Consider the following 27674-nt stretch of genomic DNA (forward strand, 5'->3'; position numbering starts at 1 on the left):
GATCTTGAAAATCACTGGTGTCCCTATCGGACAGATCCCCAGCAAACAGCAAGTTATCACTGATGCTATGCGTACGGATAGGGGCTAACTTGTGATTTTTGCAATAACCTTTTATGGGATTTTCTACACTACTGCAGAGCATTATTTTACATTTAGTCTAGGAAGGAATAGCATTCATCTTATGTAAACTGCAGCGTAAAGTGAAGGCACCTATTTTTATAAAGGGTTACCTGTATTTGTTCCTGATTTTGTAGGTTCATACTCAGGTTGTTGAGTGCATTCAGTGCACCAGCTTTTATTTTCAGATCAGGGTGCGAAAGGAATCCACCAATAATATGAAGACCGTCCAAATTTCGAATTATATCCTAAATCAAAGCAAATGTTGGTAATGTATTAACTAAGCTCTACAATATTCCATTCAGCAGTATGCAGCATCAGAAGATCCAAATGTTCAAGATATTCACCACAATCTAAAGTACATGGAAACAAACATCACACACATGCATGTTTTAACTTCACATAAAAAAGTAAAAGAACACATGCACTATTTATTATGAATACAGAGCTTGGGAAGGAAAAAAAAAAAAAAAAAAACCACAAACATAATCAGGGATGGTTTCAAACTAAGGCCGGAGTCACATTAGTATATAGCATCCGATGCGAGAGTATCGGATGCGAGCGTGAGCTGAATGTCAGTGCTCTGATTCGCTCGCATACGAGAATCACAGCACAGGTGCGGAGGAGAAGGAGAAAGTAATTTCTCCATCGCTTCCATTGCCGACATCCGTGGGAATCGCACTGCACTCAAGCGTATATGAGTGCAACGCAATGTTTCACACGCACCAATAGACTTATATGGGTGCGTGAGCACCGATTCTCTGATACAAATTGCAACATGCGGTGAATGTTTTCACATGCCAGATCAGCATGAGAAAATATTTGCAGATATGCGCTACCCCATAGAGTAAGATTGGGCTGACTGCAATCCGATTTTTTATTTAAGCCCCCAATTTTTTATTTTCACAAGGGTAACAGGAGTAAATGGACCCCAAAATTTGTTGTGCAGTTTTTCCCGAGTACACAGATATCCTATATGTGGGGAAAAGTCTTAGTTACTTACCGGTAACACTCTTCAGGGACAGGAAACCTACAGACACAACAGGGTGGCACCTCTCCCATGCATCAGTTGGATTACAGAGCTTGAGAGGACCACCATGGTTAATGGCAAAAATATCTACAATACTCTAACACTGAACAATTTCACACCCACACGTGATGGGAGGGAATCTAAGGGTGCTGTCATGGGCTTCGAAAAATACAGTTACCGGTAAGTAACAGACTTTATTCGGATCCCCATGACAGCACCACAAAAGAATTACAGAGAGGTAATAACTGCCTTAGGGAGGGACTACAGCCTGCAGCACCCTTACACCGAAGGTGAGCTCTGAGGAAGCACCCATATCCAACCTATAATGATTATAAAAGGTGGAAGGAGAAGACCATGTAGCTGCCTTACATATCTGGTCGATGGAGACTTCCAATCTCTCTGCCCATGAGGTTGCCATGGCTCGAGTGGAATGCGCCCTTAGCCCCTCCGGTGCCTGTCTGCCACTCTATGTATATGCTAAAGAAATAACCTCCCTAATCCACCTAACTAAAGTGCTCTTTGACACTAAGACCCCTCATGGCTCCCTGGAAGGATACAAACAAGGCACTGACCTTCTTCCAAGGATTAGTGACAGATAGGTACTCTAGCAGGCATCTCCTAACGTCTAAAGGTACCTTCACACTGAACAACTTAACGATATCGCTAGCGATCCGTGACGTTGCAGCATCCTGGATAGCGATATCGTTGTGTTTGACACGCAACAGCGATCTGGATCCTGCTGTGACATAGTTGGTCGGAGCAGAAAGGCCAGAACTTTATTTTGTCGCTGGATCTCCCGCAGACATCGCTGAATCGGCGTGTGTGACGCCGATTCAGCGATGTCTTAACTGGTAACCAGGGTAAACATCGGGTTACTAAGCGCAGGGCCGCGCTTAGTAACCCGATGTTTACCCTGGTTACCAGTGTAAATGTAAAAAAACAAACACTACATACTTACATTCCGGTGTCTGTCCCCCGGCTTTCTGCTTCCCTGCACTGACTGAGCGCCGGCTGGCCGTAAAGCACAGCGGTGACGTCACCGCTCTGCTTTACGGCTGGCGCTTACACAGTGCAGGGAAGCAGGACGCCGGGGGACAGACACCGGAATGTAAGTATGTAGTGTTTTTTTTTTCTTACATTTACACTGGTAACCAGGGTAAACATTGGGTTACTAAGCGCGGCCCTGCGCTTAGTAACCCAATGTTTACCCTGGTTACCCGGGAACTTCTGCATCGTTGGTCACTGGAGAGCTGTCTGTGTGACAGCTCTCCAGCGACCACACAGCGATCGGCATCGTTGTCTAGATCGCTGCAGCGTCGCTAAATGTGACGGTACCTTAAAGTGTAGAGCTTCCTTTCTTTCTGGTTAGTAGAATTGGGGAGGAAAGGAGAAAAAAAAAAAACAACACCATCTCCAGTGACCTGTGGAATCTTGAAACTACCTTGGACAAGTTGGATCTGGCGCAAGCACCACCCTGTCATCCAAGAACTGTGTATATGGAGGGAATCTAAAAAGAGCCTGTATAACACTCACCCTCCGCGCCGAAGTTAATGTGACTTCGAAGGCTACCTTGAGTGAGAGCATTTTTGCAGAGGCAGATATAATGGGCTTAAACGGGGGCTCAGTCATGGCCGTGAGCATCAAGTTCAAGTCCCATGGCATAATCCTTTACGCACGAGCCTAGATCTGCCTGCCACTTTAATAAACCTGGCTACCCAGTTATTACTAGTGATGTCGCACCTAAATAAGGCCCCCAAGGCTGACACCTGCAACTTAAGGGTACTAATAATAATAATTTTATTTATATAGTGCCAACATATTCCGCAGCGTTTTACAATTATAGAGGGAATTTGTACAGACAATAGACATTACAGCATAATAATCACAGTTCAAAACAGATACCAAGAGGAGTGAGGGCTCTGCTCGCAAGCTTACAATCTATGAGGAAAAAGGGGATAACTGCTAGACTAGTGGAAAGACACATCTCGACCCTTCTGAAGGAACTCCAGAATTTGACCTATTAGCACCCCCTCCCCGGCTCTAAATTCTGAGGTAGCTAGAAATTTCCTCCAGGTCTTAGAGTAGATCCTGGTCGAAATTACCTTCCTAATTTTTAGGAGAGTGGCTATTAAATTGGGGGAGAATCCTCTATCCCTCAGTAGCGACCTTTCATATTCCACGCCATCAGGTGGAGCCCCGTCACTTGTGGATGGTAGCCTGGACCCTGGGAGAGGAGTGTTCTGTCCCCACATGAGGCGAATGGAGGTGTGGTTGATTAATAAGTGTTGTGAGAGAGAAACGTACCTCCGTATTTCTTCGATATGAGGCAGACAGGACCAATGCTGCTCAGCGTTCAGAGAGATGATGCACTCCAGGGATTGTGTAATCCAGACTTGTTTATTTTGTAGATCTGGACATACAGCGTATAACTGGTAATACAGAACTTCTCCAGAAATGCAGGTGCAGACAGGGTACAGTAAGATGTAGCACCAAGTGTGACTGCAAGTGTGAGCAGCATGAGAGAGTGATCGAAAGACTGATGCCTTCCTAAGCCCAGTTCAAAAGCACGTCCTCTCACAACAGAAAGTAAACTGGAAATGGCTGCCAGAGGAAGAGAAGATTTGACCCCTGAACCGGATGTAAGACATGCCCACAAGAAATACATGAAAAACAAGCTGCCATACAGAAAAAGGCCACTGGGCGGCAGCAGAGCAAAATACAACAACACACATGGAAACTGAGGAATATACACGGAACAGCACAAGGAGATCCGGCTGTTCTAGTAGCACCCATGGATCGGAGACCGACATGGTCCTTAGCCATGAGAACTACGCCCTTCTGGGCCAAAAGGGGGCAATTACTATAATCCTTGCGCTGTGTTCCCTGATCTTCCTCACCACCAGAGGCAAAAGAGCTAAGAGGGGGAAAGGCATAACCCAGGTTGAAGTCCCACTTTATCAAGGCATCCACCACCAGAGAACTTTCTCTGGGGCTCAGAGAACAGAACGGTTTCACTTTCCTGTTTCTCCTGGTGGCAAAGAGGTCTACACCCGGCCAACCCCACATCCGCACAATCTGGATGAAGATGGCACTTTTCAGAGTCCATTCTCCCCCCTTAAGTAAGTTGCGGCTCAAAAAAGTCTGCCCTGATATTGTCCTTCCCTTTTATGTACAGTATTGTCAAAGATAGAAAATGCTCCTCTGCTATTTGAAACAGCCGCTCTATTACTTCCATTAGGGGTCTGGATTGCGTTCCAACTTGGTGGTTGATGTAGGCCACCTCCACATGATTGTTGGCGAGGATCCTTACATGATGACCCTGCAGGTATATTAGGAGTCTTAACTGCCAGTTCTACTGCTGTGAGTTCCTTCAGGTTAGATGAACTCTCTACCTGTTGATCCCATAGGCCCTGGACTATGACCTCTCCCATATGTGCCCCCCAACCAGAATGGCTAACGTCCGTGGTGATCACTCTGGTTATGCAATTCTCCCAGGGAACCCCCCTGGAGAGGTTACCCAGGTCTAGCCACCACCTAAGGGAACGTATATAAGCCGGGGACAATGTCAGTAGTCCCTGTAGGTACCCCCAAGGGCCCTAAGACGTCTCTTTGTAAGGTTCTTGTATGAAATTGCACCCATCAAACCGCCGGGATGCAGGTTAGAAAACCGAACAGGGACATAGCATGTTTAAAGGAACATAGTGGGATTGTTTGATGCTCTCAAAACCTGGTGTCGAAGGTGAATCAGCTTGTCAGGATGTAGACGACACTCCTGCCTTTCTGAGTCCAGAATGAGCCACAAAAATTGCTACACCTTGAAGGGTCGCAGCCAAGATTTTTTTAATGTTCAGTAGTCACCCCAAATGTTCCAGAGTGGACATTTTCCTTTCTACCTGAACTAGACAATGATTTGCCTACAATAAGAAAGTCGTCCAAGTAGGGAATAATCAGGATGTCGGTCTCACGCAGGTGGGCCATGACCTCGGCAACTACCTTTGTAAAAACTTGAGTGGCAACCGCAAGGCCAAAGGTGAGAGCTCCAAACTGGAAATGTCGAACTGCGCCCCCAATGATTACAACCACCCTGAGAAACCCTTGATGATCTGCGTGAATAGGCACATGGTAGTATGCGTCTTTTAGATTCAACACTGCCATAAAACAGTTTTCAAAAATAAGTTTTATTGCTGAGCCAATCGATTCCATCTTGAAGGGGCGTACTACCAAAAACTAATTTAGGGCTCTAAGATTAATGATAGTCCTGGAGGAGCCATCCGATTTCCGAACCAAAAACAGGGGGAGTAGGAATCCTCTACCCTTCTTCGACCCCGGAACTTCCATCAGGACCGCCTTATGACATAGTTCCAGGACCTCAGCCTCTAGGGTGGCCTGCTCCGAGGGGGATGACCGGGAAAGGGGTTACCATGAATTTATCCCAAGGAACAGAAGAAAATTCTAATCTCAGCCATGACAATGTTAGACTATGCACCCAGTCACTATTGGTAATTTGTGATCAGGCTGGGTAGAAGGCAGACAGTCTACCCCCCCCCCCCCCACAGGAACCGCCAGTCACTGGGATGGCTTCTTACGCTCTCGTGATGAGCCCCCAGAAATGAACCCCGTACCTCTTTTCTTCCTTTCATCCCACTTGGCTCGGTCCTTGGAAGGCTTCCTACGACTGAACCTTCTGCTGAAGGGACGCCGGTAGGAAGGGGTCGACAAGCTGGTGAATTTCTTTTCATCGTCCCCTGCCTACGGCTACAGCACCCCGAATCACCGGTAAGGCGCCAAGGACAGTCTCACGAGAGGCTCCCCTTCAACTGAGTCTCTAGTTGGTCCAGCCAGACCATCATTGACATGGCTGTCAAGTGGATGCCACTGCTGGCCTCAGGTTTCCTGCCGACATCTCCCATGCCCCCTTAAGGAACGTGTCAGCCTTCCTACCCAGAGGGTCCCCAGGTCATCAAAGGGCAATGAGGACTTTTTTGATGCCTTGGTCACCGCCGCATCAAGTTTCGGGGATTTATCCCAGGTATTTACTACAGGGTCCTCAAAGGGGTACCTTCGCTTAAACACCGGAGGCAAGGAGCCCTTTTTTCCCGGCCTCTTCCATCCTCGGGTGCAACAGTGTTCTGAATCTTCTCATTTAAGGGAAAAGACCTACGCTTCCTCTGATCCAGCCCCCTCCAAACATGACCTCCTGTACAGAACGTTCTCGGTGGACTCTGACCACCTTTACTAATTTGTCCACGTGGTCTAAGGGGAAGCAGAAGCGGCCAGAGTCCTCTTCCGAGGAAGAAAATGAAGGAGATGAGCTGGAGGAATCCTCATTCCTCATATAGTCAATAGAGGAGTCTGAATCCGGAAAGCTTGCTTTACATTCTTTTTCCCTTCCCTTTGGAGCTCCCTCATTCCCGCTCTAATGATCTCCCTCAGGCTTTCGGCGACGTTGGGAGTCTCTTCCGGTACGTACGTTTGTGTGGTAAGCATGGATTATAAGAACCACCACCATTTTATTATTATTATTAAAAAAAAAAAAAAAAAAAAAGGTTTTTTTCCTATTTTTCCCCTCAAAATTTGAGGTGCGTCTTATAATCCAGAGTGTCTTATAATCCGAAAAATACGGTAATTTATTGAAAAGAACGAACAATCCTGTCCACAATTTGGATATTCGAGGGCAAGACCACCAAATATGGGTCATGTTACCTACATTGGAGTCACATCTCTAACTTGTTATCAAATTTTCTTTATAAACTTTATCCCTTTATGGGACTTGAATTTTTAGAATACAGATCACAGCTATAATGCATTGCAATGCACCAGCAGTGCAATGCATTTTACCTGCCAGTGCTGCACTGATAGAATCTTCTTAGACCATGCTCCGGGCATGGTCTAACATGGTCACTGTAGCTGGCAGACCCTGGGGTCATCATGAGGCTCCCTCTCCCAGCCTTATAAATATGATTCATATCGATTGCAGAATTTAGAGGGTTAAACGAGGCAGCATGCGCACAGCTCCTGGCTGTGACAGGTAGACCTCGGCTATTACTTATGACGAGTTCCAGGCAGCGATTGCGCTACTACTCCTGTGCACGCACAATCGCCATGGTGTAAGTTTATGTCATGAGTGGGAAGGGATTCATGACCTATGACGTAAACTTATATCAAGGTTGTCAAGGGGTTAAATGAGTTACAGTTCTCCACAGAACTTCAAGAGAACCAACTACCATCTCTTATGTCAGTAAAGGGAAAATCTACTTTCACTGCAGATTTTACCAGTGAAATATAATCAGTCCAAAAGTTGAAAGAAGGGGATTTATTTCATAAGATACATTACAATGTTTTTTATTGACATATGTACTGATGATTTATGAAATAAAAAAAAAAATATATAGAATTAGACTTACCGGTAATTCGGTTTCTAGGGACCTTCCACGACAGCATAGGAGGATGTCTCCATTCCATAATGGGGGACAGGAAGCACAAGAGGTTAAAAGGCCCCTGCTACCTCCTATTCGCCAGTGACTTATAACGGATACCATAGCACTAGCTACCTTAATGAACCCAGGATATTATCCAAGGCAAGGGAGGGAATTAGTGCTGTCGTGGAAGGTTCCTAGAAACCGAATTACCGCTAAGTCTAATTCTAATTTCTCTAGTCACCTTCCACGACAGCATAGGAGGAGTACCAACCAATTCTACACTAGGGAGGGACAATAGCCTGGAGAACTTTCCAGCCAAAGACTAGATCCCTATTGGACAACGAGTCCAATCTGTAGTGTTTGGTAAAGGTATGAGATGAAGACCATGTTGCGGCCCTTCAAATCTGCTCCATGGAAGCGCCCGCTTTTTCTGCCCACGAAACCGAGGTAGATCTTGTAGAGTGGGCCTTGACCCCGACTGGGGGGGTCAATTTCTGGGCTAGATAGGTTTCGTGTATAGCCCTCTTGATCCAGTTGGCGATGGTACTTTTTGCCACCTTTCTCCCCTTATTCTGACCTGACAGATGGATGAATACATTTTGATCCACTCTGAAGGAGCTAGTCTGTTCAAGGTAATGTAGAATAGTTAGTTTAACATCAAGAGTATGGAACTCTTCCTCTTTTGAGTTCGCCAGATTTTGGCAGAAGGAAGGAAGAATAATATTCTTAGATCGGTGAAATTCAAATACCACCTTCGGGAGGAAGGATGGATCAAGACGGAGAATTATAGAGTAGTCTGTAATCAATAAATAGGGTTCTCTTACTGATAAAGCTTGCAGCTCCCCACCCGTCTTGCTGTGGTCATCGCTACAAGAAAAACAGCTTTGTATGACAGGAATTGAGGAGTACATGACGACGGGCTCGAACGGTGCTTGTGTGAGTCCTCTGAGAACTAAATTTAAGTCCCATGAAGGTACAACGGGTTGCTTTATGGGTTGTGATCTGAGAGCAGATACCATGAATCTTCTGATCCAACGGTGGTTCGCCAAATCCTGGTCAAAAACAGCACTCAGGGCGGAGATCTGAACCTTCAGCGTGCTGGGTCTAAGGCCTAATTCCAGCCCGTGCTGAAGGAAATCTAATATTTGCGAGATATTTGGATGAAAAGGATCTGGGCTATTAGGAAGACAGAAAGATGAATTTTTTTTCCACACCTTGCTATAAATTGCGTTAGTAACAGACTTCCTGGATCTTTGCAAGGTAGAGATTCCACATCTGATAGTCCTTTAGCATTCAGGACCTGGGCCTCAGTAACCAGGCTGCTAGGTTCAAATTTTGGGGGTTTTGATGTTGAAGGGGCCCCTGAAGATCGGCGTCTATCGGCAGAAGGACTGGTCCACCTGTCTGTAGCTCGATAATGAGATTGAATGAGATTGAACCAGCTTCTTTTTGGCCATACTGGAGCCACTAGTAGTTGGAACCTGATCCTCCCGGATGTTCTGAAGGGTTTTCACCAGTATTGGAATTGAAGACTCTTTTGTTCAAGCTGCACTCTCCTGGTTGAATGTCCTGGCGACTTAGGAAATCCGCCTGTAGGTTGAAAGATCCCTTTAAAATGGATGGCTGTCAGAGAGAGAAGGTGCTTTTCGGCCCAATAGAAAATTCGGTTTGAGATGGTCCTTAGGTTGTTGAATTTTGAGCTCCCCTCATGTCTGAGGTGAGCAACCGTAGTCGTGTTGTCCGAATAAACTTTGACGTGACTTCCTGATACTAGGCTGCTTGCGGCCAGAAAGGCTTCTTCCACTGCCTTCAACTCCCTGAAGTTGGATAACTTGGCGCTTGTTGCCTGATTCCAGTGCCCCTGAAAAGTGTATGGGATATCACAGCCCCCCGGCCTCGTTGGCTGGCATCGGTAGTAATCGTCACCAGGGGAGATTGTGACCAGCTCACACCCTTGCGTATATTTTTGGGGTTTAACCACCACGCTAGGGATGCTTTCACACACCCCAGTGTGTGCACGCTTTTGTTCAAAGAGCCCGGATTCCCGTCCCACTTTGTTAGGATGTGGGCTTGAAGGATTCTGAAATGTGCCTGTGGCCCGGACACTGTCTGAATACACGTCGTCATGGAGCCTAGGACCGACATGCCCTTTCGAAGAGTCGGGGATCTCTCTTCCTGAAGTCTGCAATTTTTCTGATTACAGCCTGGCGATGATCCTCCGGGAGAAAGGGTTTTTGTTTTACAGAGTCTAACAGAACTCCCAGAAATGTCCTTGATTTGGAAGGTTGAAGCTGGGATTTCTTTAGATTTGGGAGCCACCCAAGGGTTCTGAGAATGTTGAGAGTCTTTGAAACATGATCGCTGAGAGTCTGGGCCGAGGGAGCTATGTTAAGCAGATTGTCCAGGTAAGGAACAATACAGACTCCCTGTCTCCCTGAGGAAGGAAGTTTTATACTTCCGAAACGCGCGTCGGGGAGGGCGTGAGCCCATACGTGTCTGGGTCTACATACCATTTGGTAGGTCACATTAATATGTTTTGATTATTATGCTGCGCACTTGCGCTAGTGATCGATCCTCATTATGTATGGGCTCTCGCCGGTTTCGTGGTGATGTGCTTTACTGCCTGTTCTAGTCTCGCCCCTGTCTTATACCTATATGTATGTTTTAATAATAAAGTTGTTTCTACTTTGGGTTATATTGTGGACGGTCTCCACCATTATTTCTGTGGTTGCTCCCTGTCTCCAGATATATGATACCACCTCTGCCATTATCCTGGAGAAAACTCTCGGCACTGAAGAAATCCCAAAAGGAAGTACACTGAATTGGAAGTGTCTCACTTGCTGGTTGTACTGTATTGCGCATCTGAGATACTTACTGTGCCGGGGTGAATCGGCACGAGAAAATACGCATCTTTTAGGTCGATGGTTGCCATAAAATAATGCGGACCTATCAGAGGAATAGCAGATTTCCATTTTGAATTTTCGGTATTGAATATGAAAATTGAGGTATTTCAGACTTATTATAACTCGTGCATCCCCAGATTTTTTTTTACCAGGAAGAGACGAGAGTAATGGCCCGAACTCCAGTCTTCGGGGGAAGGAGAGATTGCATTTGATTTTATTTGATCTCCGAGGCCTGTCATCATCAATGTATGCACTCCTAGTGATGTTGGGGAGGTGATCGTCAGACTCCGGGAAAAGGGGGGGGGGGGGGGAAATATGAATTCGATCAGGAGGCCCTCCTGAATGACATTGAGGACCCACTGACAACTGGTGATGGCCCGCCATTGATGAATAAAATTTGCGAGCCTTTCCCACACCGGGATAGAGTCATTGTTTGTCCTGCTGGGGCTGTTGCTGCTGGGCAATGAGGATATTTTTTCCCCTTGCCCCTGGCATAGCTCCATCTCCCAGTTTTCCCCTTACCTCTTGTTTGGGAGGTATTAGATTGCGGGGCACAAAATAAAAAAAGTTTTCTGATAGGTTTCTGCTCTGGAAGGGCCTTTTTTCTATCTGTGGCCTTTTCCATAATTTCGTCTAAAGCAGGACCAAAAAGATAATCACCCTTAAAGGGACACTGTCACCTGAATTTGGAGGGAACAATCTTCAGCCATGGAGGCGGGGTTTTTGGGTGTTTGATTCACCCTTTCCTTACCCGCTGGCTGCAATATTGGATTGAAGTTCATTTTCTGTCCTCCATAGTACACGCCTGCACAAGGCAAGATTGCACCTTGTGCAGGCGTGTACTACGGAGGACAGAGAATGAACTTCAATCCAATATTGCAGCCAGCATGCAGCCAGCGGGTAAGGAAAGGGTGAATCAAAAACCCCAAAACCCCGCCTCCATGGCTGAAGATTGTTCCCTCCAAATTCAGGTGACAGTGTCCCTTTAAAGGGAATTGAGCATTACTCTGGCCACTATTCTAATCGACTCCATAGAAGCATCAGCCAGAAAAGCAGAAGCCTTTTGGAGCATGGGAAGAGAGTCTAGAAGTTCCCCTCTCGACGTACCCTGGGAGATATGCTTTTCCAGCTCATCCATCCAACGGGAGAGAGCTCTGGCAACACAGGTAGCAGCAATATTAGATTTTAACCCCGAGGAGGATGTTTCCCATGACTTTTTAAATAGGCTCTCCATTTTTCTATCCAACGGATCTCTCAGCTGAGAGGATTACTCAAAGGGGAGCGAAGTTTTTTTCGCTACTCTTGTCTTGCTTCATTTCAGAGGGAGTGGTTAGGCGTTTCTCTGGGAGCTCCCACTCCTGAGATATTAAATCTAGAATGTTCCTATGCACCGGAAACCCCAAATATCGCTCTGATCCAAACATTTCATCCTGTATGGATTGAGGGACAGATTCCTCCTGTAACCCCATTGTGTTACGTACAGCCATTACTAACTCCTCAATATAGTCAGAGGAGAAAAGATATTTTCTTGCCTCTGAAAATTTAGACACGGAAGATTCACCCCATTTCTCAGGAGAAGAGGAATATGAGTGATCAGACTCAGAGCAAGAATCTTCAATTTGTATCTTCCTTTTTTTTTTAGAAGGAGATGGACCTGGCAGTGGAGGTGGATTGAAGGTGGCTAGAGAAGATTGCACTTCATGCTTAACCAGGGTACGGATTTCGTCAAGGAGGGAGAGCTGTTCTGCTCCGACTACTTTATCCGTGCACCCTTCTCCCATAGAGAGGGAAGCTTCAGATTGCGCATTTTGAAGACTTTTTGGCTGGAATTTTCTGGGCAGACTTTCTCCCTGCAATAAGATGGAGAGCAGAGTAAAAGGGGGCCCCTTATTACCTCTGGCCTCGGACCTACCCCGCGACAAACTTACTGGAGTTGGGGAAACGCTGGGCTCCGCAGATGCAGGGCAGGAAGCACCATCCATACTGACAGGGATCAGTCTTACCTGGAGGTGTCTTCAGGCAGGTTTATATAGAAATAAACCCTGCCCCCAGTGCGGATAAAACTATTCCCCTCCTCCTCCCCGGGTCCGAGATCAGGCCACCACGTGGAATGGCATGCTCTCCGCAGTGTTCGAAGATCCGGGGGCCGCAGGAGGCCGAGAATCCGAAAGTGGATGCGTTCCATGTAGTGGAACGCAGAACCGTAAGTGACACGCGCGCAGCGATGACGTCACTTCCGGGACGCCGGTGAGCTCCCATGGAGGCGTGGGTGGGCCAGGAAAGGTCCCGAATCACGGGGAGACAGGAGCAGCATGACATGGAGGAAGGCAGAGCCCACGACCACCACTGCCCGGCAGGAAAAACCAGGTACACTGCAGTCGCCGGCCACACAGCATACGAAAACCTCTCCATGCCCCATGGGGGACAGGAAAGACACTGGCTAATAGGAGGGGCCTTTTAACCTCTTGTGCTTCCTGTCCCCCATTAGGGAATGGAGACATCCTCCTATGCTGTCGTGGAAGGTGACTAGAAAAACAATGGTTACTCTTTAAGGTGCTCTGACTGTGGAATTTCCACCAGATTATTTAAAGGGCCAACATTCTGCAAAGAGGGGAAGATGCATAAAAATGTTGTAGGCATTTTAAGGGTGTGTGTACCACAAATCTAATACAGGAAGTTCTTCTGTGAGCAGAATTAGGGCCAGAAGCAACAGCTTACTTACATGATTTACAGAAAATGCTGCACTGTTACAGAGAGTGACCAAGATCTGCTCTACAGCTGAAGAGTCACTGCTGCCTGAGAGAAGCTGAAGTAATGATTCTAGATGATGGGCCTCCAGATTACCAGCACACTTAGGAAAATTTTCAGATTGGACTGAAAGAAGAAAAAAAAATACATATAATGTACATATAGAAAATTAAAACCTGCAGGTTTTCAGAAAATTAGTGGATGATAAGAAAACATAGCCGCCAATAGCTGCTGCCATTATTGTACAAAGTAAATACTGTATGTAAGGGATTGAGTACCTGAGCCCACTACATATGCAGCTGATGCTGGTATGGAGATGGTATGGTATGGAGATAGTAAGGAGATGGTATGGAGAAGCTGCTGCCAGAGTTGAAAGTCTGACAGCGGCATTTAAATGTAAGGAGCTCTAGTGCTCACACACACACCAGCATCCACTGCCACCCTCCTCCCTCTATGATGCAATCTAGGAGCAACCAATGTAGTACCAAAGAAGCCAGGCCCCTGTCCCTGACATCTTGGTGCTCTGTAGCAAACCACGATGTTCCCTATATACTGCGGTATTGTAGTAAATCGTAAAAGAGATCAAGTTTATAAGGGAATAAAAAAAATGTAAGAACAACAATAAAGTGTCTAGCTCTATCACATATTTGGTACTGCTTCATCTGTAAAAGTCTAATTTCTCAAAATATAAAATTGATCAACCCCTACGGTAAATGTTGCAAGTAGAAAAAAAAATCCCAAGAGCCAGAATTGCGTTTTTGGTCACCTCACTACCCTTAAAAAAATGAAAAATAAGCAAAATGTTGATAGCAGACCATTAGTATCAGTACTAATAACAAGTCACTGTGCAAAAAAAAAACAAAAAAAACCCTCATCCAGCCCCAACAACAGAAAAATGTTATTGCCGGGGGGGGGGGGGGGGGGGGGTGGGTTGGGGGAGGGGTTAGGGGGGGTGTCAGCTCTTGAGGGTAGCCGAGACCCTGGAGAACATGGTCAGGGCCAGTTTTTACAGTTCTCCTTCACATAATCGCCATTATTCACCAAATAAAGGCAATCACGTAATAAAAAAAAGAGGGAGTTTAGTCTTATTTAAAAATCATTTCTCTCTCCTCTGACATGAACTAACATGTGGATAGACGTGAATACTGATATTGAATAAAACATCATAAAAAAAAGTTTCAAAACTAAAGAAGTGGAGATATGGGAAAGGTTATTAATGGTTTTGTGTGGTATAACTATTATTTAATGGCATAAATTTTAAAGCTTGAAAATGGCAAAATTTTCTAATTTTGACAAATTTTCAATGTTTTCATAAATAAACAAATCATATCGACCAAAATTTATCACTAACAAAGTGGTAATCCAGGACAAAGAGCTTCACAGATTGACACAGACCTTTTATCTTCCCTCCCATTTTTGTTTGGCATATACCGTATTTGTTCTTAGAATTTTAATTTTTCTCATTAAAAGTCATGTTTTAACGCTACATAATTAAGTGGATGCTGGAACCCGCTGTTTTTCCGCTGCTTGTTGCCCAGCTCCTGGACTGGAGTCTGTGCACCGCATTCTTTTGGTGGAGGCCTCAATTGTGCTGCACCTGGTGAGCTGAATAATCTCTCTCCCCTTCCCCCCCTTCCCCCCCTTTTTTTTTCCATTCATTAACAACAACAACAAAAAACCAAACACACCCTATACAGGTTTGCCATCTCTGTAATCGTACTGACCTGGAGAATCATAGGGTCAGGTCATTTTTACTGCATAATGAACACCGTAAAAACAAATCCCAAAAAACAGTGGTGGAATTGCATTCTCTTTTTTACCATTTCATCCCACTTACGTTTTTTTTTTAACCTTTTTTTTTAAAGTACATTATATGGTAAAATAAATGGCCTCATTAAAAACTATGGCTTGTCCCGCAAAAAAAAAAAGCCCTTATAAGTCTATGGAAAAAAAAAAAAAAAATTATGGCTCTTGGAAGAAGTGAAGAAATTTGAAAGTGCTTAATGGCAATCACGGCAATTTAACAAAAACATCTGTACGGCTTGTGTGTCACGTGCTGCCGTGTGACTTTTACACACGTGATTTTGCTGCAAAATAGGACAGCGAAACTGTAATACGTCGCATGTTGCAGGTGACATCCATTGAAATATAAGACAAGTTAGGCGCTTGTGACTTACAACAGAAAACCCAACTTAATTGGAAACTTTTGCGACTGTCACAGTCACAAGATTTTTACAGGCGTAATGCGACACCATAGGAACGTTTTACATGCAATGTCGTATGTAGCCCTAGCCAAAAGGTGGACTGAATATCCACAAGTACTAGCAGGGGCGTTCTGCCAAAAGCGACAAACCATGTGGTTGCCATCATGGATGCCGATCCAGTTTAAAGCAATCATGCAAGAGGAAGCCATCCGCTGCGCTGGAGCTCTGACGTCTCGGCACAGTGGGCGTGATGACATCACTATATCGTGCCCGCTGTGCGATGCTTCATACCACATGCTGCAGACACCGGAGCAGTGAGGGAATGAGTAGAGGAGTACGGTATTTATTTTTAAATCAGTTAGCACATTATGAGGTCATTATACTGTTCAGAGGGACTGTGTGCAAGGGGTCAGGTTGCATCATACTACATGGAAGGCAGTCATTATCCTGATTGCAGGGCTACGTGGGGGCTGCCATTATAGTGTTTGCAGGGCTATGTGGGGGCGTCCATTATATTTTTGTAGGGCTGTGTGTGTGGGGGGGCATTATACTGTTTGCAGGGCTATGTGGGGGCGTCCATTATATTTTTGTAGGGCTATGTGTGTGTGGGGGGGGGGGGGGGCATTATACTGTTTGTAGGGCTATGTGGGGGCATTACACCATGTTCCAAATTATTATAGAAAGACGAAAAAAAGCTTTGTTCCAGCTTCAAAATTTTAAGTCAGAGCTCTGACAAAGATTTGAAAAGATCGAAACACGTAGCTCGTCTCCTACTGTGCTATGGAGAGTCACTCGGCCTATGCTTTTATCATGGATTAATAAAAGGACTTAAAATTTTAAAATTTTGGAGCTGGAACAAAGCTTTTTTCGTCTTTCTACTCTATACTACGTGGATCAGCGTGGAAGTTCCGTGCACCTGCTGAGGCTGCCTGGTGAGCTGGCTTTTTGTTTCTCTTTATGTGTCCAAATTATTATGCAAATATTTTTCTCGGATTTTCCTAAATGGTCGGTGCAAATTACAGTCAGTCTAATAAAAGTCATCACCCGTTAGATTATACATCAAATTTTATTGAAGACACCTCCCAATGATAACAGTATAATCTCCAAAATGAATAAAAACTCAAAATGCACTTTTCCAAACTATTAGTCACAGTAGAATTTCTATACATTTGATATGTTTTAAAGAACTGAAAATGCTCATTTGTGGAATTTGCAGCATTAGGAGGTCACATTCACTGAACAAAAAAGCTATTTAACTCCAAAACATCCTAACAGGCCAAGTTACATGTTAACATAGGAACCCTTCTTTGATATCACCTTCACAATTCTTGCATCCATTGAACTTGTGAGTTTTTGGAGAGTTTCTGCTTGTACGTCTTTGCATGAAGTCAGAATAGCCTCCCAGAGCTGCTGTTTTGATGTGAACTGCCTCCCACCCTCATAGATCTTTTGCTTGATGATACTCCAAAGGTTCTCTATAGGGTTGAGGTCAGGGGAAGATGGTGGCCACACCATGAGTTTATCTCCTTTTATGCCCATAGCAGCCAATGACTCCACTATTCTTTGCAGCATGAGATGGTGCATTGTCATGCATGAAGATGATTTTGCTCCTGAAGGCACGTTTCTGCTTTTTAGACCATGGAAGAAAGTTGTCAGTCAGAAACTCTGTATACTTTGCAGAGGTCATTTTCACACCTTCAGGAACCTTAAAGGGCCCTACTAGCTGTTTCCCCATGATTCCGGCCCAAAACATGACTCCTCCACCTCCTTGCCGACGTCGCAGCCTTGTTGGGACATGGCGGCCATCCACCAACCCTCCACTACTCCATCCATCTGGACCATCCAGGGTTGCTCGACACTCATCAGTAAATAAGACTGACAATTAGTCTTCATGTATGTCTGGGCCCACTGCAACCGTTTCTGCTTGTGAACACTGATTAGGGTTGGCCGAATAGTAGGTTTATGCAACATAGCAAGCCTTTTAAGGATCCTACACCTTGAGGTTCGAGGGACTACAGAGGCACCAGCAGCTTCAAATAACTGTTTGCTGCTTTGTAATGGCTTTTTAGCAGCTGCTCTGTTAATCCGATGAACTTGCCTGGCAGAAACTTTCCTCATTATGCCTTTATCAGCGCGAACACGTCTGTGCTCAGATTCAGCCACAAATTTTTTAACAGTATGATGATCACACTTACCTTTACGGGAAATATCTAATGTTTTCATCCCATGACCAAGGCATTGCACTATTTGATGCTTTTCAGGAGCAGAGAGATCCTTTTTCTTTCCCATGTTACTTGAAAACTGTGGCCTGCTTAATAATGTGGAACATCAATTTTTAAGTAGTTTTCCTTTAATTAGAATCACCTGGAAAACTAATTATCACAAGTGTTTAAGATTGATTTCAGTAATCCATTGAGCCCTGAGACACAATACCATCCATGAGTTTATTTGAAAAACAAAACAAATCTTTACGACACTTAAAAACAATTTTCATAATAATTTGGAACACGGTGTATATTGTTTGCAGCCATTATACTGTTTGAAGCGCTACGTGGGGGCATTATAATGTTTGCAGTGCTACGTGGGGGGCAGCCATTAACTGTGTGCAAGGCTACGTGGGGGCAGCCATTATACTGTTTGAAGCGCTATGTGGGGAGTGGCCATTATACTGTTTGCAAGGCGACATGGGGGTGGCCATTATACTGTTTGTAAGTCTACGTGTGGGAGACATAACGTATTTTTCGGACTAAGACGCATCTGACCATAAGACGCACCCCTTATGGGGTGAAAATTGCAGAAAAAAAGATTTTTTTATAAGATGGGGGTCCGTCTTATTGTCCGAATTTACAGTATCTTACCTGAGGGCTGGCGGTGGCAGAGCAGGGTCACAGGAGGCATTGTGTCGGCTGAGGTGGGGTGATGCGCTACGGCGTGCACCTGAGCAGGGTCCCTTCCTGCTTAGGTGGGCGATGCCACGGCCTGGTGTCCATGGGGGGGATTGCAGCAGAGGTGTGGCGACGGCAGAGGTGCGGGGATAATGAGGGGTATGCCGTGAGCAGGATCCCTTCCACTGGTGAGGTGATGCAGCGGCCCGGTATCCAATGTGAGCAGCAGAGCTGGGTTAATCACCGGTTTCTCGGTGGCGGCGGCCATCTTCCTGAGGCCGCGCGTGCGCAGATGAAGTGCTCTGCTTCCCGGGGGATTCAGGAAAATGGCCACGGGAGGCCGCGCTTGCGCAGATGGAGATCGCGGCGGCCATTTTCCTGAAGCCGAGATCTGAATCTGCGAAATAGGCTTCAGGAAAATGGTCGCCGCGATCTCCATCTGCGCACGCGCGGCCTACCGCGGCCATTTTCCTGAAGCCCCGGGAAGCAAAGCACTCCATTTGCGCACGTGCGGCCTCAGGAAGATGGCCGCCGCCACCGAGAAACCGGTGATTAACCCAGCTCTGCTGCTCACATTGGATACCGGGCCGCTGCGTCACCTCACCTGTGGAAAGGACCTTGCTCACGCCATACCGCTCATCATCCCCCGCACCTCTGCCGCCGCCGCCACCACACCACTGGCGGTAAGCCTGCATTACGACTATAAGACGCACCCCCCATTTTCCTCACATTTTTTGGGGGGGGGAAAGTGCGTGTTATAGTCCGAAAAATACAGTAATACTGTTTGCAGGGCTGTGTGTGTGGAGGGAACATTATATTATACTGCCGAGCTAAGCTACTGTAACTGTATCCACATGCACAGCACGTGTAATGCAACTGCAAGGCAGTTGCACGCAACCTCCACCAGAGGACGCAGGTAAGGGGGAAAAAAGTAGCACTCACCATGTAGCACTGCAGAGCAAAGCGCGGAGTGCCATTAGGAGGCGGCAGAGTAGTCAGACAGGCCGGTCAGCAACAAACAGGAAGACAAAGTACCAGAGGTCACAGCAATGCACATGGTCAGAGACAAGCCAGACGGTAGCGTGGGATCCAAAAGGTGAGACAGAAGGTGTAGTCGGGGTACGAGCCAGAGTCAAAGCCAGACAGGAAATGTAGTAAGGCTACGTTCACATTTGCGTTGTGCGCCGCTGCGTCGGCGACGCAACGCACAACGCAAATAAAAACGCACCAAAACACATGCAAAAACGCTGCGTTTTGCGACGCATGCGTCGTTTTTTGCCGAAATTTGGACGCAAGAAAAATGCAACTTGTTGCGTTTTCTTGGTCCGACGCTTGCAGCAAAAAAGACGCATGCGTCTCACAACGCAACAAACAAAAACGCATGCGTCCCCCATGTTAAATATAGGGGCGCATGACGCATGCGTCGCCCGACGCAAACTAGCATAACGCTAGTGTGAACGTAGCCTAACAGAGACGGAAAGCAGGAGGCAGGGTTCAGAATTCAAGCCGAGTCATACACTGTAGGAAACCAAACACCCACTAAGTCAGGGATAGGGAACGGGTCAGGCACAAATCAGAGGCAGAAGGATCACTAGGGTACACAGGTCAGCTGCTCAAGCCAGAGACTGGAACTATCACTGACAAATGCTACCAGGAAAGGCACCAATAGCCACTCACAAACCAAAGAAGTAGGAAAGGTTAACCCCACCATAACCAGGCCTGGGAAAGAAAAGCAAAACCCCGACCTGGATCATGACAACGCAACCCATAGCTACATTCTGCAACAGAGCAGGGAGACTCGATCTTCCTGCTCTGCCACATGGCGGCTATGGGTCCCGTGACCTGGAGAGTCGACACAGTTGACCGCACTGATGAGACAGGGAGCGTAAAGCTCACTCTCCCATCAATCCCCCTCAGAATCTGATGTCACTGAAACAGACACTGACAGCGGGCGTGATGACGTCATTACTTGGCACCCGATGTCCTGAGAGGAGTATTGTATTTTTTTTTTCATGGGGTGCATAATGCCATCTACAGTCTGCCTATGGGGAGCACATTATGCCATCTACAGTCTGCCTATGGGGAGCACATAATGCCATCTACAGTCTGCCTATGGGGTGTACATTATGCCATCTACAGTTTGCCTATGAAGAGTGCATAATGCCATCTACAGTCTGCCTATGGGGAGCGCATAATGCCATCTACAGTCTGCCTATGGGGAGCGCATAATGCCATCTAGTCTGCCTATGGGGTGTACATTATGCCATCTACAGTTTGCCTATGGGGAGCGCATAATGCCATCTACAGTCTGCCTATGGGGAGCGCATAATGCCATCTACAGTCTGCCTATGGGGAGCGCATAATGCCATCTACAGTCTGCCTATGGGGAGCGCATAATGCCATCTACAGTCTGCCTATGGGGTGTACATTATGCCATCTACAGTCTGCCTATGGGGAGCGCATTATGCCATCTACAGTCTGCCTATGGGGAGCGCATAATGCCATCTACAGTCTGCCTATGGGGTGTACATTATGCCATCTATAGTCTGCCTATGGGGAGCGCATAATGCCATCTACAGTCTGCCTATGGGGAGCGCATAATGCCATCTACAGTCTGCCTATGGGGAGCGCATTATGCCATCTACAGTCTGCCTATGGGGAGCGCATTATGCTATATAGTCTGCCTATGGGGATATAATGTGGGAACTTTGTACAGTGTTGGAGTCATCAGTTTGGGGGCTACTAATGGGTTAGCATTCTGTGTGGGACTGTGTAGGGGGTACTACACTGAGGGTGCATTATACTATGTATAGAAGAGCATCATACTGTGTATAGGGGAGCTGTACATGGGAGGGACATTATTAAATGTAAAGCTTGCATTTATTGTTATAGGGGAACTCAGGTTGTTGAGACTGTTAGAGAGGCACACAGGGCATTATTACTTCCTAGGGGGCACAATGTGGGCAGTGTTTTAGGGCACTTGCACATGGCATTACTATGTTCTAGATGTTTGTTTTACCAGCTAAAGGTCACAGCACCATACAGCAGGTACAGTAATAGGGACACATACGACAGCAGTGGCTCAGTATTGGGGTATCAGCAGGATGAGGAGCTTGTGCAGGTTGGGAATAGTCCCATTGGGGACAATGCTGAAAATATGAGACATGAAATGTATTCTCTGCAGCCAAGTTGTGGCTGGAGAAGTTGTCATGTCGGTCTGGGCCAGTTGGAAAAGGGGAGAAAAGTGAACGATTCCATCAGAAAGAACGTCAGCTATAAGTCATTATCTGCAACTGTGCTGTAATGACTTGTGTGTTCTTTAGGGCTGGTATCTACCACTGTATGTCACCATATGGCAGTTATATCCATGTCGGTCTTTGTATAGAGATTATTTTCAGTAACAGCGCTGTCATCTGCTGAGGTTCTCCTACATTCACTATTAGGGTACGTCACCCAGTTGTAATCAAGGTTACACTCGGAAGCTTTGCCCCCCCCCCCCGAACCAAAACCCTAGCTACACCTCTGGATCATACAGTTCATGTGGAGGGTACTTTGGAGGAATTCATTGTGTGGGCATCACACTGGGTTTGGGGAGCACTTATGTTGGCATCATACTGTATAGAGGAAATTAACCCCTTAGCGACCGCCGATACGCCTTTTAACGGCGGCCGCTAAGGGTACTTAAACCACAGCGCCGTTAATTAACGGTGCTGTGGAAAAAGTAAATAGCGCCCCCCAGAGTCGGATTTTCTCCGGGGTCTCGGCTGCCGGGGGTAGACGAGACCCCAGAGAACATGATTCGGGGTTTTTTTAACCCACCCCGCATTTGCGATCGACGGTAATTAACAGTTTACCGGCGATCGCAAAAAAAAACAAAAAACGCGATCTCTTTAATTTCTCTGTCCTCCGATGTGATCGCACATCGGAGGACAGAGAAAAGGGGTCCCAGGTAGCCCCCCAATACTTACTTATCTCCCCCGATGCTCCTCGTGGCTCCCGGTGGGCGCCGCCATCTTCAAAATGGCGGGCGCATGCACAGTGCGCCCGCCGGCCGGCCCCGCGAGAATCTTTGGGGTCTCAGCTGCCGGGGGTAGCAGAGACCCCAAAGAGCATGATCGGGGTCGGTTTTACCGACCCCTGTTTTGCGATCGCCGGTAATTAACTGTTTACCGGCGACCGCAAAAAAAAAAAAGTCAAAGTGTAATTCTCTGTCCTCTGATGTGATCGCACATCAGAGGACAGAGAAATAGGGGGATTCGGGGACCCTGCCATACTCACCTGTGTCCCTGGGTCCTCCTGCTGCTCGTCCTGGCCGCCGGCAAAAGAAAATGGCGGGCGCATGCGCAGTGCGCCCGCCATCTGTCTCCATCTGCCGGCCGGCAGGAGAAGAGCAGTTGGGGCTAAAATTAGGGTTAAGGGTAGGGTTAGGGCTAGGATTAGGGTTAGGGCTAAATTTAGGGTTAGGGTTGAGGCTAAATTTGGGGTTAGGGCTAAATTTAGGGTTAGGCTTCTTTCACACTTACATCGGTACGGGGCCGTCGCAATGCATCGGCCCAACATACCAACACACGTTGTGAAAATTGTGCACAACGTGGGCAGCGGATGTAGTTTTTCAACGCATCCGCTGCCCAATCTATGTCCTGGGGAGGAGGGGGCTGAGTTACGGCCACGCATGCGCGGTCAGAAATGGCGGATGCGACGTACAAAAAACGTTACATTGAACTTTTTTTGTGCCGACGGTCCGCCAAAACACTGATCCAGTGCACGACAGACGCGACGTGTGGCCATCCGTCACGATCCGTCGGCAATACAAGTCTATGGGCAAAAAACGCATCCTGCGGGCACATTTGCAGGATCCGTTTCTTGTCCAAAACGACGGATGCCAAACAACGCAAGTGTGAAAGTAGCCTTAGGGCTAGGGTTAGGGTTGGGGCTAAAGTTAGGGCTAGGGTTGGGGCTAAAGTTAGAGTTTGGATTAGGGTTGGTATTAGGGTTAGGGTTGGCATTAGGGTTACGCTTGGGATTAGGGTTAGGTTTGGGATTAGGGTTAAGGTTAGGGTTGTGATTAGGGGTGTATTGGGATTAGGGTTAGGTTTGAGGTTAGGGTTGAGATTAGGATTAGGGGTGTGTTGGATTTAGGGTTATGGTTAGGGTTGACATTAGGGTTGTTTTGGGGTAAGGGTTGTGATTATGGTTAGGGTTAGTGATTAGGATTATGGATCAGGTTGGGATTAGGGTTAGGGGTGTGTTGGGGTTAGGGTTGGAGCTAGAATTGGGGGGGGTTTCCACTGTTTAGGTACATCAGGGGGTCTCCAAACACGACAGCCAATTTTGCGCTCAAAAAGTCAAATGGTGCTCCCTCCCTTCTGAGCTCTGCCGTGCGCCCAAACAGTGGGTTACCCCCACATATGGGGCATCAGCATACTCGGGATAAATTGGACAACAACTTCTGGGGTCCAATTTCTCTTGTTACCCTTGTGAAAATAAAAACTTGGGGGCTACAAAATCCTTTTTGTGGAAAAATATATATATATTTTTTTTAATGACTCTGCATTCTAAACTTCTGTGAAGCACTTGGGCATTCAAAGTTCTCACCACACATCTAGATAAGTTCCTTAACCCTGCTGTTCTGTTCGGTCTGGGGAGACCTATTTTGAACTTTGGTATTTTTTGGGGTGTTTAAGATACGGTTCTGAAACTTGTGGTTGATTGACTTAAATGAGGATGGGTCGGTCGGCCACGGGTTTCAGAGCCGCATCTTGAATATTTTAAAGAATATTGAAGTTCAAAGTCGGTCATTTTTGACCAACAGAACAGCAGGGTTAAGGGGTCTAGTTTCCAAAATGGGGTCAATTGTGGGGGATTTCTACTGTTTAGGCACATCAGGGGCTCTCCAAACACGACATGGCGTCCAATCTCAATTCCAGCCAATTCTACATTGAAAAAGTAAAACGGCACTCCTTCTCTTCCAAGCTCTGCGGTGCGCCCTAACAGTGGTTTACCCCCACATATTGGGTATCAGCGTACTCAGGAGAAATTGCACAACAACTTTTGTGGTCTAATTTCTCCTGTTACCCTTGTGAAAATAAGAATTTGTGGGCGAAAAGATCATTTTTGTGTAAACAAAAGCGATTTTTTTATTTTCACGGCTCTACATTATAAACTTCTGTGAAGCACTTGGGGGTTCAAAGTGCTCACCACACATCTAGATAAGTTCCTTAAGGGGTCTAGTTTCCAAAATGGTGTCACTTGTGGGGAGTTTCCACTGTTTAGGCACATCAGGGGCTCTCCAAACGTGACATGGCGTCCGATCTCAATTCCAGCAAATTCTGCATTGAAAAAGTCAAACGGCGCTCCTTCACTTCTACGTTCTGCGGTGCGCCCAAAAAGTGGTTTACCCCCACGTATGGGGTATTGGCGTATTCAGGAGAAATTGCATAACAAAATTTATGGTTACATTTCTGTTTTTACACTTGTGAAAATAAAAAAAAATGGTTCCGAATTAAGATGTTTGCAAAAAAAAGTTAAATGTTCATTTTTTCCTTCCACATTGTTTCAGTTCCTGTGAAGCACGTAAAGGGTTAATAAACTTCTTGAATGTGGTTTTGAGAACCTTGAGGGGTGTAGTTTTTAGAATGGTGTCACACTTCATTATTTTCTATCATATAGACCCCTCAAAATGACTTCAAATGTGATGTGGTCCCTAAAAAAAAAAATGGTGTTGTAAAAATGAGAAATTGCTGGTCAACTTTCAACCCTTAACTCCCTAACAAAAAAAAATTATGTTTCCAAAATTGTGCTGATGTAAAGTAGACATGTGGGAAATGTTATTTATTAACTATTTTTCATGACATATCTCTCTGATTTAAGGGCATAAAAATTCAAATTTTGAAAATTGCAAAATTTTCGCCATATTTCCGTTTTTTTCATAAATAATCGCAAGTAATATCGAAGAAATGTTACCACTAACATGAAGTACAATATGTCACGAAAAAACAATCTTAGAATCAGCGGGATCCGTTGAAGCGTTCCAGAGTTATAACCTCATAAAGGGACAGTGGTCAGAATTGCAAAAAATGGCTCGGTCATTAAGTACCAAATTGGCTCTGTCACTAAGGGGTTAAAGGGAACCTGACACCCCAAAATCGAAGGCAAGCCAAGCCCACCAGCATCAGGGGCTTATCTACAGCATTCTGTAATACTGTAGATAAGCCCCCCCCCCCCCCCCCCCCCCGATGTAACCTGAAATATGAGAAAAAGAGGTTAGATTATACTCACTGGGGCGGGCAGTCCTCTCCGGTGCCTCCCATCTTCTTATGATGATGCCCTCTTCTTGTTGCGGCTCTGGCGCACTTTGTTTGCCCTGCTGTGTGCAGGCGCCAGGAAAGGTCAGAGAGGCCCAGCGCCTGCGCACTGCAGTACTTTGCTCTGCCCCCAACAGGGCAGACAAAGTACGCCTGCGCCGGAGCCGCGACAAGAAGAGGGCATCATCGTAAGAAGATGGGAGGCCCTGAACCGCCCCTGGGTGAGTATAATCTAACCTCTTTTTCTCCTCTTTCAGGTAACATGGGGGGGTATCTACAGCGTTACAGAATGCTATAGATAAGCCTCAATGGGATGAAAACTACTTTGTACTGTAAGGGCTGCCATGTTGTGAGCGATGCTCTTCTGCGACCCCACTGAATATTAGGGGTCATTTTTTTGGGGGGAGGGGGATTCTGCTGTGCCGCCCCATGGTTTCTTTGCCCGCCCCTGCGCACTGAGCAGCGACTAGCGAGTACACGGACGGCCGCTACAGATGTGACCGTCCCTCACCTGGGCTCCCGCGCCCTCCCGCCGTCACCGTCATTCCCGCCACTCTGTCCCGCAGACCGGCGCCGCTCCCGCATTTCTTGCTCCTGGCAGCCAGCACCCTGTACAGGCAGTAACAGACTCCTGCACCGAGCGCTGCGGTCAGCAGGCTTCTGGCCGCCGTCAGCTTCCCCGCATGTGACATTTTACGTTCTAAACCGAACCATGCCGAACTGTAGGAACACGTGACTGAGTGACGTCGCTTTAAGGACGTATTCCCGCCCACTAACCACGTGACAAGCAGACTATTACACCGTGCCTCCAGATTTTTGAGTCATAAACTGCAGTCTCGTCGGTCTGGGGCCATAGCACGCGGCTCTCAATGTGTGCACTAGTGAGAAACCCGGCAACCCGCGCCTATACTGTCTGTAAGTGGGCGGGCTTTTCACAGCTCTGATTATAGGGGCGTGGCTTGTCCCTTATAGCGAGGGCTGGGTGGTTGCTAAGAGACGATAGACGCCAGTGTCAGGGCACTGAATAGAGTGGCAATCAGTGGCACCCCAGTAACATGGCATCTCTGCGTAATGCAGATGCCCAGCTCAGGAACTACATCAAGCAGCACTCCCTGCCCCACATCTACGAGGTAACAGCGAGGCCTGCGCGGAGAGCTGCAGCTGGATCAGGGACCCAGATTATATACGTGTGTGTGTATATATATATATATATATATATATATATATATATACATAGTGGGGCGATGGTATATGTGATGGCTGCAGCTGCATCAGGGACCCAGATTATATACATGTGTGTGTATATATACAGTGGGGCGATGGTATATGTGATGGCTGCAGCTGCATCAGGGACCCAGATTATATTTGTGTGTTTATATACTGTGAATATATATATATATATATATATAGTGGGGCTGATGGTGTATGTGATGGCTGCAGCTGCATCAGGGACCCAGATTATATACGTGTGCTTATATACTGTATATATATATATATATGGAGTGCCCCCAGACTCAGGGCCACAGGTTACTCGGTACCGGTCCTCTCTGTCTCGGTTCTAGGGTTGTCACGGTGGCTGGACCCGGTCCGTGACCCTGCTAAGGGGCGTCCAATGAAAGGGTGCTGAAAGTCGGCCAAGGTTTCGTGACGCCACCTGTGGTGTTCAGTCAGGATGACCGACACTGCTTGGGCCCGCTGGGGTGATGTAATGGCACTTAGATGGTATACCTTCCCACATGTGAAGTATATCCCCAAGGCTTCCCAGTAGTGTAGGTGGCGATGATGTGAGGCGCAGTTAATAACGAAGACACGGTTGCAGTCTCTTTACCTTTTACTGAAGACTTCAGGATCCTCAATCCAGAGCACTGCTAACAGGGCTGGCTGAGACCGGCCGGTCCGAAGGCACATCCAGAGTTCCCTTTGCAGGTGGAAATCAGTGCCTACCACTAGCGCCTGTGTGTTGTAGTTCTTCCCTGCTGAGCATTCGGGATAGTCCTCACAACTTTCGTATTCGTTCTTTCTCTCTCCATCCCCCAAGTATATCTGCCTAGGACGCACCCGTTT

The 27674-nt window shown here is 46.6% G+C and overlaps 2 protein-coding genes across 4 annotated transcripts in view; one reads left to right on the forward strand and one right to left on the reverse strand.

Annotated features, from left to right (window-relative positions):
* ARMC10 (armadillo repeat containing 10) overlaps nucleotides 1–26342 on the reverse strand; it is a 35779-nt gene extending 9437 nt beyond the window's left edge. For 2 of the 3 annotated variants that reach the window (XM_069765118.1, XM_069765117.1), the window contains exons 1-3: nucleotides 26122–26342; nucleotides 13192–13343; nucleotides 231–365 (exon numbers count right to left, since the gene is read on the reverse strand). In XM_069765118.1, coding sequence (XP_069621219.1) covers nucleotides 231–365; nucleotides 13192–13343; nucleotides 26122–26302 — 468 coding nt within the window. In that variant the 5' untranslated portion in view covers nucleotides 26303–26342. Of the gene's footprint in view, nucleotides 1–230; nucleotides 366–13191; nucleotides 13344–17616; nucleotides 17781–26121 lie in introns of those variants that run through there. The other variant, XM_069765119.1, reaches the window with a different exon arrangement.
* Nucleotides 26343–26608: 266 nt separating this feature from the next.
* The window catches only part of FBXL13 (F-box and leucine rich repeat protein 13), a 395640-nt gene continuing 394574 nt past the window's right edge, over nucleotides 26609–27674 (forward strand). Inside the window, exon 1 of the mRNA XM_069765120.1 lies at nucleotides 26609–26740. Within this exon, the coding sequence (XP_069621221.1) occupies nucleotides 26666–26740 (75 nt within the window). The 5' untranslated portion in view covers nucleotides 26609–26665. The remainder of the gene's footprint in view (nucleotides 26741–27674) is intronic.

Source organism: Ranitomeya imitator, chromosome 4 (assembly GCF_032444005.1).
Source record: "Ranitomeya imitator isolate aRanImi1 chromosome 4, aRanImi1.pri, whole genome shotgun sequence".
Taxonomy (NCBI): Eukaryota; Metazoa; Chordata; class Amphibia; order Anura; family Dendrobatidae; genus Ranitomeya; species Ranitomeya imitator.